We start from the raw sequence: 16,715 nt of genomic DNA, 5'->3' as shown, positions 1-16,715 counted from the left end.
CGGTAGGGTTCTTGGACACTATCTGAGGTAACGTTAACTCACCGTACACAGAAATATCCCGATGACAATGCTCCACTGCAACCAGTTTTCCCAGTAGCGGATGTACCCGAGGAAGCCGTGCATCATCTGGAAGATTTCCTTCGTCATCAGGATCACGTTGAGGAAGATCACGCTGTAGCCGACGATGGGAACGTACGCGGCCATTCGGCACGATCGTACCCGGCAGTCCTTGACGTACACTCCGAGCACGTACGCGGTGAACAGCAGGACGAACAGTCCGTGGTAGAACAAGCTGAACAGGAAAAACTTCCGTATTCGTCTCCACTTGAGGAGGAGAAAGGTTTCACAAAGGGGGTGCTTCAGGATGCGCCGCTGCCCGACTTCGATGAAGGCAAGTAGAAGTTCCGTCTCGCCTCGATCGTTGTTCGGGACGAGGGGTCGGAAGTCCAGACGGATTTCGCAGTCCACGTCGCCGATCTCGTGGATGCTGTTGACGCTGATGGCCGTGTCCAGCTTGTCGATGTACTTGGGGATGATCTCCGGGGTGCGTCGGATGATGAAGGACAGGGCCGAGACTCCGCCGTTGGTTCGTGCGGTGATGTCTGCGCCGTATTCTATGAGTAGAAAGGCGCAGCTGCTGAACTCGTTCAGGGCGGCGATGTGCAGGGGAGTGTAGCCGAAGTTGTCCGCCCGGTTGACGTCGACCTTGGCTTTGAGCAGACTGAGAGTGCAGTCCCAGAAGCGGGACTCCTTGACGATGGACGCGTGCAGAGCTGTTCGACCGTCGCGGTAGATTGCGTGGACGTCCGCGTTGCGACTGATCAGGTAGGTGACGGTCTCGTGACATTGGGATAGACAGGCTAGGTGGAGAGGAGTTTGCTGATCGCGGTTGCGGGCGTCGATGTCCGCACCGGCGGCGATAAGTAACTTGACGCAGTCCAGGTAGTTTTCCGAGGCTGCTAGATGGAGAGAGGTGATCTTTTTCTGGCCATATTGCGATCGTGCGTCGGCTCCGTAGTTTAGGAGGAGGTCCATGCATTCTACGAACCCGTTGGCAGCGGCCACGTGCAGCGGAGTCTGCGTGTAAACTTGGGGAGTGTTGGGGTTGGCACCGTTCTTGAGTAGGAACTCAACGCACTGTTTGCTGTTCCGCTGGACGGCGTAGTGCAGGGCGGAATGTTTCTCGATACCGGCGTTGATGTCGACGCCCTTGGCCAGGAGAAGGGCGATGCTTTCGATACTTCCGCAGCTGGAAAACGGGACGGGGTAAGTCAGGATGTTACGTAGATATGTGAAGAACTTACCTCGCGGCACAGTGCAACGGCGTAGCTTTCTTCTCCTTGTCCCAAACCTGCGGCTTCGCTCCTCGTTGAAGTAGCAGTTCAACCGCTCTGTAGTCTCCAATGTAGCACGCCAGATGAAGAGCCGTTCGCCCCCATAGATCGCTTGCATTTGGATCGACGTCGGCCATCGCAAGCAGCTGCTTCATCAAGGCATGCTTGCTCGCCCAAACGGCCAACAGTAGCGTACTGTCCAGATCGTAGCCGTAGTTCGCCGGAAGGTCATCCACCGGAAGCAGACTTTCCAGCAGCTCAGCAATCTTGTCCGCGTCCGGCAGGTCCTTCAGCGAACTCTCCAGCTCCGAATAGGCCCAGACTTCGTCTTGGCCTTCGCGGCTGCCGCTGCACAGGTCGTTCGGTTGATTCGGCGACGAGATCTCCACTCCGGCGACGTCGCTCTCGCTCGATATACTCATCCGGTAGCGATCGTCCAGCGGGCCCGTTTCTTCGTCTGCCTCGTCGTCCTGGCAGTACATCCGGTATTCGTCTTCCCATTTCATTTCCTTTTCCTGAAAGTAGGATCAACAGAGTATTAGAACTTTGTGGAAGATCTTCTCGATCGGTCTCGATCGCGACTCACAATGATCGAAAAGCGAACTGCCTCCATATCTTCGAAAGGGACTTCAGTGCGTCCAGTAGCATCCGTTCATGACCTTCCGACTTTCCTACACAGTGCGTGTCGATGTCATCGATCGCCGGGTAGAAATGTGAGCGTAAGCAAAAACCATAACCAGAACCAATTATCGCGATCACCGTCTCTTATGGCCCGTTTACATATTTGCTAATTCTACGCGACAGTTCATTTTCGAGCAGTATTGGCGTCAATTTAGCGCAATGTAAACACTTTTTAGCAGACAATAAATTTAGCATGACAAAATCAGAAGCTTCTGAATTCGGTGCTAAAACTAGTGGACAATAATGAGGATATTAGATTGTCCGACACAATTAGCATCATGTAAACGGTCTGCTAGACGAATTGTCAGCTAATTATGCCATCACGCCAATTTTATTGGCAGATAGGGAAGTGTTTACATTACGATAGTTTGGTACCAACACAGTCGGACAATTTATTGTCCCAGATTTAGCAGTTAAATTTTTAGCGGCAATGTAAACGATGTTGAATGGTAGGTACATCCTTGGAGGAGCATCACACAGCTCAGTGGAGAGCTAGGTATCAACTGGTAGGTAAATGGAAATAAATTGTAAATAAGTTATACCTAGATTGAATAAAGGAGAGACACTGCGCTGGTAGCAATATCAGTCAGTGCCTGGCTTTGGAGAACAAAGCCTCGCCTGTGCTTTTATTTCCAACAGGTTATGGGCCCAGGGACGCCCTGGCGGTGGTTCGGGAAGCGAGGAGATCAAGATGCGGTACCATCCAATATCCGATGAGGTATCAAGATGCGATGAGGCCTGGTGCTAATAGTCGTTGAGATATCGAGAGGCGGTGAGGATCTAGTATCTTGAGGGACCTGCGCTGGAACCAAGAGGTCAAGGCAGGGGGTGCTGGCTGATCGGGACGCTGGAGCTGGATGGCGGGAAGGTACTCGGATGAAGCTTCGAGCCAGGAGGAGCTTGGAAGCAAAGGTAGCTCGGTAGTGTAGAGCAAAAGTGCTATTAGGAGCTCGGCGGGCTTTGGAGGAGTACGGTGCTCGGATGCTCGGGACGCGTCGGATCTGAGAGTGTGTGATGAGGAGGAGTGTTGAATGGTAGGTACATCCTTGGAGGAGCATCACACAGCTCAGTGGAGAGCTAGGTATCAACTGGTAGGTAAATGGAAATAAATTGTAAATAAGTTATACCTAGATTGAATAAAGGAGAGACACTGCGCTGGTAGCAATATCAGTCAGTGCCTGGGTTTGGAGAACAAAGCCTCGCCTGTATTTTTATTTCCAATAAACGATACTAGCGTGGAATAAATTGTCCGACAGAATATTGTCACGTATTATTATCACATATGTAAACGGGCCATTAACTTGACGTGATCGTTGAGCCGTATTGGCATACGCATTCATCCAGTCCACGATCGAGAGAACGAGAGAGGTTAGGTCACAAGGGGTGGCATAGCATCCAACAGACGCCGCGCGGGAAGAAAAGTAAACAAACTCTCGAGAGAAGATCGCGTTCTTACTGAAGAGGATCACTTGGGCGATCGCGTGTTTTACGAAGAAACGGAGGTAAGCGCGGCTTGACATGCGTTTCCGATCCCGATTTTTGCGTGTGCGAAAGCAGCTTGTCCTCCTCCCCCTTGTGGTCGTGATCTTCGCTGTGGATCGCCGAACGTGACGATCATAAATCTATACGCGGAATGGATATTTCACGATGCACGAGAGGTGCGAAGAACAATGCGGGAGGGAAGCGAGAAGCGAGGTGTTGAGTCATTGCCACAAGAATGTCGATTGCAATTTTCGTTCGGTGTGAACTCACGATGAGTGTCTCGCCCGAGAAAAGTATCATCCGCCGCCATGTGACAATCGATCTTGATCTTGCGCCGGTGAAACGGTGACCGGCTGCAAATTGTATTCCGCGAATAGTCGCTGACGTGTGAAGTGTTTGTCCGAGGGTAAATGTGGACACCCAGTTGTTCGTGATCGTCACTTGACAACTTGAATTTTCGACTTTCAATCCACTGAATGTCAGTTGAAAATCATCCAGTGTCATTTGAAATTGATTGAGTTTCAATTGACATTTGTTGAATATCAATTGAAAATCGTCCAGATTTACTGCTGACCAATCGGCATCATAGTTGGCACAGAAGAACAGAAATAGCCCACTTTCGCACTGTAGATACCTGTCAACGGTAGTTATGGTAACGCCGCGTACTTGGTTAGCACTCGTCAACAACAGTGCCGCGTGCGATCGTCATCAAGGTACGCCTAGTAGGCCCCGAAAATCAATTAGATTCGCGCACATGAATCCTATACGAGAGAGCTGTTTGTAACGAGACACCGCATCATACCACTTGGCGCCTCTACAAATAGCGCGCGAAATATTTTCACCGATGATGATGTTTCACGGTTTTGCCTTCATGGAAGTTCCGGTTGAACTCATCCGACGATCTTCGGCGATAAATTGTTCAAAAAGTGATCTTGATCTTTGGACGCGCAGGTTCAAGGTTCTTATCCGATCGCGATCGCGTCGCGATCGCAACCCAAGAGGTCATGCTCGCAACACGCGGAACGTTGATCGTTAACACACTACGTCCAGCTTCTCCAAAGCAACACTGGATGCACTAGATCTGTCGTTTGTGATCTTTATCCCGAAGTGGTTTGTTGCCATTGGCAATCGACGCACGCAGGAAGCAGAGCGAGACGAGGCATGTCGACATATTCGGAAATATGTTTTCTGTCGGAAAATATTTATAGATTCGACTTCGGTCGAGTCGAGACCGAGACTGCTGTCTGATGCTGATGGGATTGGAAGTGGTGCCGAGAGCGTGGTATCAGTTACACAAAGTGGAAAGCGCGCCCCGGTTTCGCTGGCCACCGATGATCATCATCATCTGGATGGATGGATGACGACGATCGAGTCTGATGTTTTGGCGTAAACAAACAATCAGTATCGATTACGCGGGCTTTCCGATTTTCGCCTTCTGAAAAAAATGTAGATCGGCATTTCGAAGGGGAAGAGTTTTGACGATTCCGTCATACGCAAGGTCCTTGTTGGAGGATGATTTTCGAGTACGTTAAGCAGATGTTTATTGTTAATCCAATTCTTGAGGTGAATCAGACGTCTCGATTTTCCCAACAACGCAGAATGTTTACTTGGAATTACTATTGGAATTTGAGCATGCCTTACGAAGCCAAGAGGTTTTGTCTTGGACTTCCCAAAATCTGTATTTATCAGTTATAGTTAGTCCTTTACAAATTTGTCAGATTTTTATATTCAAATTTCATTGGAGTTTCTGAAGGGTTCCAGGGTTCCAGGGGGCATTCAAAGGACTTCCAAGGGGGGTTTCAAAGACAATACAAAGGAGTTTCTTGCGTATCAAGACTTTCCAGGGGATTCAGGAGGGTTCCAAAGGGGTTTCCGTTGGATTGAGGAGTGATTTAGGGAGCTTGCAATGATGTTTCAGGAGGTTTTCAGAGAAGTTCCAAGTCGTTCCTCCAGAATTTTCAAGAGAGTTTTAAAACGAGTTCCAGAGGAGTTACATGTCGTTCCAAGGCATTTCTGGTGGGATCAGAGGACCCCTCAAGCACCCTGGAATTCCCCTGAAACATGCTTAACACCTCCTGAAGCCCGACTCTGAATTCCCCTGGGATCGCCATGAACGCCCAGAAACCCCCAAAAAGTCCCTGAAACCCCCTAAATCGCTTTCAAAACCTCTTGAAATCCTTAGAACTCTTTTGAAATCCCCTTAAAATTCCTTGAAGCGTCCCTGTAACGTCCTGTTTCATCTGGAATGCTCTTGAAATCACTTGAACTACTCAGGATCGTCTATTATCCCATACAGAGCTTCTGAAACCAACTGAAATCCCTAGAGCACCCCTTTTCTTCTTCTTTATGGCTCGACGTTCGCATTGGAGCTTGGCCTGCCTCTCTTCAACTTAGTGTTCTTTGAGCACTTCCACAGTTATTAATTGAAGGGATTTCTTTGCCTGCCATTGCATGAATTTGTACATTGTTTGGCAAGTACAATGATACACTATGCCCAAGGAGTCGAGAAAATTGTCCCAACCGGAACGGGACTCGAACCCGCCGTCTCCGGATTGGCGATCCATAGACTTAACCACTAGGCTAACTGGAGACCTAGAGCATCCCTACAACACCCCGAAAACCACCTGCAACTCCCTGAAACCGTCTGCTAGACCCTGTAACGCCTCTGAAATCCCCTGGAACGCTTCGGCAAGTCATATGATCACCGCTGGAATCCTTTGGAACGCCTATGCAACATACTGAAATGTCTAGAACACCTCTGGAACGTCACAACGCCCCCAGAAGCAGCCCTGAAATCCCTTGAAAACTACTGAAACGCTTCTGAAGCTTCTTGAAATACCCTGAATCGCCCCTGCAATATTCTAACATTTCCACTGAGACCTCTAGAACATCTCTAGAACACCCTGGAAACCTCCTGAAAGTAACGCCTCTGAAATCCCCTGGTACGCTTCGGAAAGTCATTTGAACACCGCTGAAATCCTTTAGAATGCCCATGCAACCTACTGAAACGTGTAGATCATCCCAGGAACGTTCTGAAACCACCAGAAACGCCCTGAAAAATCTTCAAAACGCCTGGAATGCTGCTGAAATCCCCTGGAACGCCCCTGAAGCTCATTGAATACCTCTTGAAAGTTACTGGTACGCTCCTGAAACCACTTGAAACACCTCTGGAATATCCATTACGCTTCTTGGAACCCTCCGATATCTTTTGGGACACCCCTGGGTAGCCCCTGAGGCAATCTGAAACACCCCTGGTCAGGTCTCAGGGTTATTTTAGGGACAATTCAGGAGATCGCAGGGGGTTTCAGGAGATCTCAAAGAAATTTTTAGGGACATTACAGAGACTTTCGATGCGGTTTCAGGAACGTTGAAACGGTTTAAGTGGTTTTCAGCTGCATTAAAGCAATTCAGAGGCGTTTTATGAGGTCTCAAGAAGGTTCAGAGGATTTTCAGGGGTTTCCAAGGCATCTCGGGACATATCAGTGAGTTTATGGTCATTTCAGGGGTGTTCATGCGATTTTTATGAACTTTTCGAAGGATCTCAGGGGTTCGCCGGGAGTTTCAGATGTTCTCAAGGGGATTTTAGAGATATTTGGACATTTCAGAAGGGGTCGCAAGGGGTCTTAGAATGCAAGGGGGTTGTTAGAATCCAAAGATGGCCGCCTTGCTGTTCATTGCAATTTCCAAGAGCACAAACCGGATTATCTAGCAGGCCAACAAGACTGAAAATGCCACTTGGTGATTGCTCACTCGCAATGAACATTGAGTTACATTTTCTGTTCGCTTCGTTCGACAGATTTCTTCTGACAAAATCTTGCGGCAAAATGCACTATTTAGAAACTGGACGCAAGAGACCTTCACCTTAACGAATACTTCATGGAAGTTTAAGGAGGGCTGAATGATTCTTTTCAGGAGTCTCAGGAGGTTTCTGGGGGCGTTCAGATGCGGTCTTGTAGGTTCCAGGAAGTTTCGTGGCTTTTCCATCGGGTCCAGGAAAGGTCCAAGGAGTTTTAGAAGCTAGCAGGGAAATTAAGGAATTTCCAGGGGCGTTTTCCGAGCGATTCAAAGAGGTCTTTAAAGGCGTTTCAGGAGGTCTTAGCGAGTTTCAGTGGATTTTTATTTCAGGGCATTTCGGGGATCCGCAAGAAGTCGCGGAGGGCATCGACCGGTTTTGGAGCTTTTGGAACCGGAGGGATTAATATGACCCTGGCGATGAAACTGAGCATAAGAAACGTGTTCGAGGCCAGCAAGGTTGCGGCAGCTGAGGCAAAACAATCCGCCTTCAAAGGGTTAATGGTTATGGTGGATTCTGGAACAGGGTTTTCAGATGCGGCCCTGGAGGTTTCAGGGGATTTCCTGGACCTTTGAGGGTGTTTCAGGAGCATTTCAGGAGGTTTCAGTGAGTTACCTTTGGATTTCAGGGTTGGTTCATGGAATTTCAGAGGTTCACATGTAGATTGAGGGTTTTAAGTGTGTTTCACGAACCCTAAAGGATTTACGAAGGTCTCAGGGAGTTTCACAGGAATTCAATGGCGTTTCAGAAGGGTCTTAAGCAGAGCTGCGCAATATCAGTCATGTCAGTTACTTACTGATATTGCCCCACCGTCACTATTACTGCAGGCCGGTCAAACGAATTAATATTGACTTGCACTCAAAATCATTGTTATATAGCAACTGTTCTGATATTTTTGGTGGTTTTATTTAAAAATCCAACTTGTCAATGACTAATGATTAATACTTGTTATTTTATACTAAATCTTGGAATATCACCCTGGTTATTCTTCATTTGAAGTTTTGGACACATTTTAAAGGTAGTCTATCAGTGATTGTTTGTTCAAAACACATGGAATTACCGATTCTATACAGCATAGATGACCGTACAATTCGTAGTTGCTACTCCGCGTCTGATAACTTCTCAAATCTCCTATATCTCCCTGAAACGTCTCTGATACCCCCTAAAGCCCCATGGAATCCCTTAGCGTGTGGTTCCTGATATCCTCCGATCGCCTCTGAAACCCTCAGAAAGCTCCTAAAATCTCACAGATGTTTCAAGACAATTCAAGTCTCAAGAGGTTTAAGGGGATTTCGGAACGCGCCTGAAACTGTCCTGAAACTAAAATCTCAGATGGTTTCAGAAGCGCTCGGTGCACCGTGTAACGCCTCTTAAATCTCCTGGAACATCGCTGCGACGCCTGAAACCTCTAAAACAATCCTGTAGCGCTTTGAAATCCCTGGGAACAATTCTGAAATCCCCTAGAAACGCTTGTGAAATTCTCTGGAACACCCTTGGAACGCTCTTGAAGCCTCTTGAAAGCTCTTGGAACGCCCCTGAAAACCCCTGGACCATCCCTGAAATCGACCCTGGTACGCTTCTAAAACCCCCTGAAATCTTCTGGACCACCCCTGAAACCATCTGGAAGTTTTAGGGGGTCTAAGAGAATCATGAGGTTTTGTAAGGAGTTCCAAAGCGTTTGAAGCAATCTGAAGAGGTTTCTGGGGGTTTTCAGATGTAACCTTGGAGATTCCAGCTGGTTCCTGGATGTTCCTGGGGGTTTTAGGGGCGTCTCAGGAGGTTCTAGAAACTTGGTGTCAATTAAAGAGCGTTAAAGGGAGTTTCAGGGGCTTTCATGGAATTAAGTGATGTTTTCCAGGAGGTCTCAAGAATGTTTTGGGGAGTCTCAAGCGTGTCGGAATATTTCAGTTTGTATCAAAAAGGTCTTTGTTTCTGCAGGAACTCCTGGGGATCCATGGGGCTTTCAAGAGGGGTTTCAATGATGTTGCAGAGTAGTTTCAATACGTACCAAGACTTTTCAGAGGGTTTCGATGCTAGCAAGGAAACTTTAAAAGGTTTTCAGAAGAGTTCTAAGGCATTTCAAGACGTTTTAAGTGGTTTCAAGGGATTTTAGCAGGTTTCCAGTTAGGTTTGAAGGGCTTTGTGAGTGGTTACAGTGGACTTCAGGGGGCAGTTGTAGTCAAGATTGTGTTTTTGTCTATTCATTATGTTTTTTTCGATATTGTGTTTGTATAAGTGCTATGAAGATTGTATTTGAATGTATTTGCTTGTTAAGTCACCGTTATATGCAGCCCTTGTTCATTGTTTTCCATTGCTGTGATAATGTCTAGTTTTTCGGATGCCACTCCTTCACACACGATTCCGAAGATTGTGTTAAATACTGTTTTAAAAAATGGGAAGCTAAATATTTGTCATGGGAATGTCCAAAGCTTGTGTGCACAACAGTTGAGCAAATTTGAAGAAGTGAAAGAACTGTTGATAATGTCCAAAATAACAGTAGCTTGTTTCACGGAGACTTGGTTGAACGAGGCGATACCTGATGGTACGATTAGGATACCCGGCTATAAAGTAATACGAAATGATCGTTTGTATAAAAGAGGAGGCGGTATTGCTGTTTATATCAAGGAACATGTTCGCAGCAAAACAGTGTACTGTAATTCTATCAGTGATGATTTCACGTTGAAAACTGAGTGCCTTGGAATAGAAATCAATATAGGTGCTATCACTGTTCTTGTGCTCACTGTTTACAACCCACCTGAAAGTGATTGTTCTTTGTTTTTTGAATCGGAGCTGTCGGGCATCATTTCGATGTATGAGCATATTGTGGTATTGGGTGATTTTAACACTGACTTTTTATTGCGAAACAACAAGTGTGCAAGATTTCAATCTACGCTAGAAACATATGGTTTGGAAGTGATTGGTAGTGAACCAACTCACTTCCATGATAGTGGATGCTCACTTTTGGATTTGTTGATAACTAATAAGCCTGATGAAGTAGTTGTATTCGATCAAGTTGCAATGTCAGTTCTTTCGAAACATGATCTTATTTTCTGTTCGTTGGATATCGAGGTAGGATCTCACTCTCCGCAAACAACATACCGTGATTATGTGAACTTTAATTCCATGTCTTTGCGCACCGCTATAGAATGTGTTTCTTGGGATCAGTTTTATGCTGAAAGAGATGTTGATCGACAGATGGACTTTTTTATTAGCAGCATTTCATCCATTCATGATGCGTGTATTCCTGTCCGAGTAGCAAAGCAACGTAAGCAGCATAACGAGTGGTTCAACGTCGACATTAGGCGTGCTATGTATGCTCGAGATATTGCTTACAAGGATTGGAAGTTTGCTCCATCAGAACGTAAAGCATTTCTGAAGACTGTCTACAATCGATTAAGGAATAAAGTCAACCTTTTAATCCGTCGTGCTAAGGTTCACCACGTTAACAATCTTTTCGGTTCCAGGCAAACAGTGCAAGACTTTTGGAAGAAAATCAAGCAACTGGGTGTGGGTAAATCAAGAAATAACGAAGAATGTCTTTTCGATCCAGATTCTATAAATGCTGTGTTTTCCAGTCATTTTTTGTCCTCACAAGATTCACGACCTGCCTTCTCCCGACATGAAAACTCGGATTACGACGAAAATAGGCTCGAATTTAAACCCATTCTCAATTATGAAGTTGTGGATGCTGTTTACGAGGTCAAATCTAATGCGGCAGGTGTAGACGGTATATCGATGAAATTTTTGAAAATTATACTTCCGTTGGTTATTGATCATGTTACCTGGATGTTCAACATATCATATCTACGGCAGTTTTTCCTTCCGCTTTTAAGAAAGCTAAAGTACTACCGCTAAGGAAGAAAAAACGCTTGAATTGTATCGAAAACTTACGTCCAATAAGCCTGCTCTGTGTTTTATCCAAAGTCTTTGAAAAACTTCTGAAACGGCAGGTGGTTGCTCATATCGAAAGGTTCAATCTTCTTTCGGATCAACAAGCGGGATTTCGGAAAGGCCAAAGTGTCAAAACAGCCTTGCTTAGAGTTTACGATGATATCGCAGTTGCCGTTGATAACAACAATAAAGTTGTATTGCTGTTGTTGGATTTTTCGAAAGCGTTCGACACTATTTCCCATTCAAAACTGTGCAGCAAGTTGTACGATCGCTATTTCTTTAGTCGCACGGCAGTTAATTTGATTAGATCCTACTTGATAGGCAGAACACAGGTGGTCGTGTGTGACGATAAGGTATCGAAAAGTGCTGCTGTGATTTCTGGAGTTCCGCAGGGTTCTGTGCTTGGACCAGTCTTATTTACGTTATATATTGACGATCTTCCTAATGTGTTGAGGTATTGTAGAGCCCAGCTGTTTGCAGACGATGTCCAACTAGTTTGTATATGCCCGGGGAAATCTCCTGCTGAATTGTTGCATTTAGTAAATGAAGATTTAACTAGACTCCATCGTTGGGCAATGAGAAACAACCTACGTATCAACCACAGCAAAAGTAAAGCATTGCTGTTTGGTGGAACTAGGCACGAAATGACTAGTCTTCCAGCAGTAAACATCGATGGCAACCTGATTGAATTAACCTCAGATGGTAGTAATCTTGGCTTAGTTTTTCAAAATAATCTGAAATGGGACAAAGCTGTTTCCCAACAATGTGGAAAAATCTATTGCGGACTGCGGACCTTGAGAGCTGTGACGAAGGAACTGCCAGTGCATACAAAACTACAGTTGTTCAAATCATTGCTGTTGCCCTACTTTATGTTCGCCGATATAGTTTACATGAATATGAATACGACCTTGTCTTCTAAACTTGAAGTTGCTTTGAACGATTGCGTTAGGTACGTTTACAACATTAATCGATGGACATCTGTTCGTCATCTACAGAAAACACTATTGGGCTGTCCCTTTCGCAATTTTCATGGATTACGAGCTTGTCTTTTTTGCACAAATTGTTAAATCGGAGAGCACCAAACTATCTGTTTGCTAAGCTTACATCACTTCAAGGAAGACGAACAATGAGCTTATCTGTCCCTATGCACAACACTGCGCTATACGGTGAATCATTTTTTGTGAAGGGTGTGGTTTTTTGGAACTCCTTACCACCTGATTTAAAACGTATTTGCTCGGAAGCAATGTTCAAGAAAGGCTGCACTACATTTTTCAACCAATTGTAAATTTAAAAAAATGCAATGTATGATTGTCACGTGTTGTAAGAAACTGTTTTGTAAAAGTTTTAAGTATGTAATTTTAACCGCTTTGGCAAAGAAAAGACAGTAGTCTTAAGTCATGTGTTTCTAATAAATAAATAAATAAATAAATAAATTTGAAAGGTATTTCTGGAGGTTGCGAAATATTCTCAAGGAGGTTCCAGGGGCATTTCAGAGGGTTTTGAAGGTTACAGGAGTTTTTCAGTTCCTCCAGGCAGTTCAAGGCGGAAATTTCATGTAGTTTCAGGAGGTATGGAAGTGATTTCCGGAGATTTCAGGAAGCTTTCCACTTGAAATCCACTTAAACACCCCTACAACCCCCTGAAACCCTTTGACATTCCTAAACTATCTATGGAGTTTTGGAAACCTCCTGGAACTCTCTGAAACCGCCAGAAATACCATGTAATGGCCTGAAATCCCCTGGAACGCCCATTCAACCTTCTGAAACCCCTATGAAACACTCTTGGAACGCCCTAAAACCCTTGAAACATTCTGAAACTCCCTGTAACAGTCCTGTAATCTCTTGAAAACTCCTAGAACGGTCCTAAATCATCTGGAACGCTCCAGATGCCCTTTGAAAACCCAAGAAATAACCTGAAACCCTCTGGAACATTCCAGAAACTTCTTAAAACTTCCCAGTACACTCCTAAAACTTCTTGAAACACTCATGAAAGCCCCATAACACCTCCTGAAATGTTCCCACAACTAAACAGCTCTATAGATAGGTACCCGGGTAGAGAAAAAGTAGTGACGATCAAAACGTGATATTTGTTTGATTGATATAAGAGATAAAGGATCTGAAAATAATATGAAAAACTGTTCCTGAAACATCTGTTTAATAAGAAAGTTTGATATTTGAACATCAAACGAATAGCTCGCTGCTGCATGCTATGATGATGATTTGCTAGAAGTAAATTTGAAATATTATTTTCTGTACTTTTATCTCTCATATCAATCAAACCAATATCACGTTTTGGTCTTCATATCAACGTATGTGCTATTATTGAGTTTTCCTCTACTCACGGACAGAAATTTGTACAGGAAATGGTTGAAAATGATATTTTTTTTTTCGTGACATTCAGTGACATTTCCCATCTTTGACCACGAGGCTCAAAGAATATTTCGATGAAGTTTTTGCCGTTGGAAAAAGTCTCTGATGCTACAACACTGGCAGGAGAACCTCGACAAATTCCCTGATAGAATCGCGGGAGAAATCCTTGGCGAAATACTGGGAGGAATCCCGGTAGGAATCCATTTGTAGAAGATTTCTCTTGGGTTATTTTCAGGAGTTTCTTCCCGATTCATCGCGACTTTTCCCGATTCATCAGTGACTTTTCCCGAAGCTTCGTCAACCTTTAGGAGTTGGATTGTTTTGCCATTGCTACCGCAACGTCGTATCGAACACGTTTGTTATGCTTGGTTTCATCGTCGGGGTCATATATGATCCCTCCGGCTGCAAAGGATTAAGGCGAAGCTGGAAGCATTTTCTCATATTTTCGGTTTTTGATTTTTATTAAATAACGAAGCAATATTTTCAAAATCGGTTTTCGTGCAGATGTAGAGTATGGATCAAGGTATCTTCTGATTTTTTTTTGAGGTGGAAAATGTTTTCCATTTCTTCAGAAACCATTTTTTTGTGAAATTTTGTTCAAAATGGTTTCTGTAAAAACGAAAGACATTTTCCACTACAAAAAAATATCAGAAGATACCTTGATCCATACTCTACATGTATACGAAAACCGATTTTGAAAATATTGCATCGTTGCTTAATAGAAAATCAAAAACCAAAAAGTGAGCAAATGCTTCCAGTTTTGCCTTAAGGGATTCTTTCGGAAATTATTTGATGTTTTTTTTTCAGGGATTGCTATCGGGATCACTTCAATGATAGTTCCCTCTTCTGAGATTCTCTTAGCAATTCCTCCAGGATTCCAGGTATTGCTTGCGGAATTCCTTCAGCGGTTCTTTCAGATATTCCTCTTGGGATTCCTTCAAAAATTTCTCATGGAATTTCATCAAAGATTTCGGCGCGATATCTGAACTGTAGTTCTTCGCATAATTGTCCCATGTTGATTGTGATTTCCATACAACATGGAACAGTTATGGGTACAACGGCACCATGTGTGATTTTATTCGCACCCGCTTATTTCATGAGCATAAAGCAAAACAAAAACACTCATGAGCTGTTTCTCGCGAAGAACTAGTGGAAGCGCAGGAAGTGCAATCAAGTGCGGTTTTAATAGCAAAACAAGTAATTACGAACCATACCTGTATGAAAATGCTCTTTTTCAATAAAATATACGACTTATTTGAAAAAGGTTATGAATTCCTGAAGCCATTGCCTACCTTTAGGCGTTATTCTCGGTTTGTGGGATTTTAATCTTAAAATAACACAAAAAGTACATAACTTGTAAGAATTAGGACAACATATTTGAATTCAGAGACCCCAAATTTAGTAAGTAAGGGTAAAAAAATGCTGATGAATCCCTGGAGTAATATTTGAAAGATTCCTGGAAGAATTTTGGAAAAAAACGAATGGAATCGTGGTTGCAATCCTTGCAGAAAATCTCGGATCTGAAAGAACACCAGAAGGGATCTCTAAAACAAATCAAAGGGTAATTCCAAAGGGAATCCCTGGTTAAGTCTCTGGAGAAATCTTCAAAGAAAATCCTAATAGAATCCAAGAAGAAATCCCTGAAAGATTTTCGGGAGAATCAATGAAGGCTCTCTGGGAAGAATCTAAAATCTTGGGAGGAATCCATGGAGTCCATGAAAATATTTCAAAAGAAATCTCGGGAAAAATTCCCGAGAGGAATCCCTTTGAAAATACCGCGAGATTCACGTCAAAAGTACTGTCGTATAGAAATAGACATGCGTTATGCCTAGACATACAAGCCAGGATATAAGGAAGCCATAAATAATAGATATTTCACAATGAACATTAATTAACAGCAAATATCGATTTAGGTACACTTCCTTAATATTTATTGCACCATTCTCGCTAAACACACGCTATAGATTTCGTCCCACTAGTTCGATTGACTTCCACTAACTCACTTCTCAGCCCTAAGCCTTCTATGATCTATCTCTACACTTATCTATATTAATATCGATATGCTACAGAAGTAATAAATTTGTTCCAACCCAGCCAAGTCATTCCCAGCGTATAAGATGTTGTAACGTGGTTACAAGAAACACCAGTTCAGAATTTTATAACACGATTTCATTTTTTACGCTATTTAAAAAAAAAACTAAGTTTGCACATGGGACCAGCAAGGGTTAAACGATAAGTTCTAAATTTTAATATGCGCCCCTAGTGGTGGGAGATGCAACCAATAATTTAAATCATTCGCTTGGTAAGTTGTTATGTTCATTTCATCACTTAAGAATGATGATCATCAGGCTCATCAGTTAGATGCCCAACTGATGAGCTGTTTATCAGAAAATACAATAGGTTTGGGGCTTCGCGTCGGGTGACAATTGTATAGAGATTTGTTCGATCAAGGATTCTCAGTTCTATCGTTGAAATAGTTGGACGTTCGCCAACAAAAATTGGAAAATCAGTTAAAGTGAAACCGAGAGTAAAACTAAAACCAAGTGTATGAAAAATAAAAGCAAAATTGAAATATAGATACTGTGGATAAAACTGTTAGCCATATTGATAGGCCCTAGGAAAAGTTTTTGTATAGAGCTCCCAAATAGTGCATCAAAAACTGAAAAAAACTGCGTACTAGTGTACTGCAGGCGCAGAATTCCCTCGAGGACCAGGACACCCTCATCCTTCAAGTGAAGGTGTCTGTGCAGGGCACAGGGGATAACGGAACGCAATCGTTATTCCTAGGGACGAATCCGAAGCCCGGCGGCTTGTAGGCCTGCCCTCGTCGTCGAGCCAGCATTCGACCCTCGCGTGTCCTAGGGCCCAAGGTCATCCACGCCTTTTAGGAGTTGGTCGGTCGCCAATACTCCGCATCTAACTCCTCGGCCTCGAAGGGAATTACCAGGAAACCCCTCCATGTGGGCGGGGCGTATAATCGGCTTCGAACGGACAGCCGCCGAACAGTGACGCAATAATCAGCACTGTTCCTACTGATCTCACCTTGCTGTGCCGCTGTATCGATCGGCTACGTGGTAGAGCAGCCACCCAAGTGCTTGCTCGTGTATTTGCTGAGAGTGAGTGCCACCCTTGAGACGTTGTCCCTCACCGCTCACCGTCGCCGAA

The 16,715-nt window shown here is 44.2% G+C and overlaps 2 protein-coding genes across 3 annotated transcripts in view; one reads left to right on the top strand and one right to left on the bottom strand.

Moving 5' to 3' along the window:
• The window catches only part of LOC109431185 (ubiquinone biosynthesis monooxygenase COQ6, mitochondrial), a 104,713-nt gene that overhangs the window by 28,569 nt on the left and 59,429 nt on the right, over positions 1-16,715 (top strand). The gene's annotated exons all lie outside the window — the stretch shown is intronic.
• Positions 1-16,715, bottom strand: part of LOC109431184 (transient receptor potential channel pyrexia) — a 31,317-nt gene that overhangs the window by 2,310 nt on the left and 12,292 nt on the right. The window contains exons 2-4 of the mRNA XM_029854863.2: positions 1,921-2,005; positions 1,305-1,849; positions 43-1,249 (exon numbers count right to left, since the gene is read on the bottom strand). Coding sequence (XP_029710723.2) covers positions 43-1,249; positions 1,305-1,849; positions 1,921-1,947 — 1,779 coding nt within the window. The 5' untranslated portion in view covers positions 1,948-2,005. The remainder of the gene's footprint in view (positions 1-42; positions 1,250-1,304; positions 1,850-1,920; positions 2,006-16,715) is intronic.

Source organism: Aedes albopictus, chromosome 1 (assembly GCF_035046485.1).
Source record: "Aedes albopictus strain Foshan chromosome 1, AalbF5, whole genome shotgun sequence".
Lineage (NCBI taxonomy): Eukaryota > Metazoa > Arthropoda > Insecta > Diptera > Culicidae > Aedes > Aedes albopictus.
This window is presented reverse-complemented; position numbering and strand designations above follow the sequence as displayed.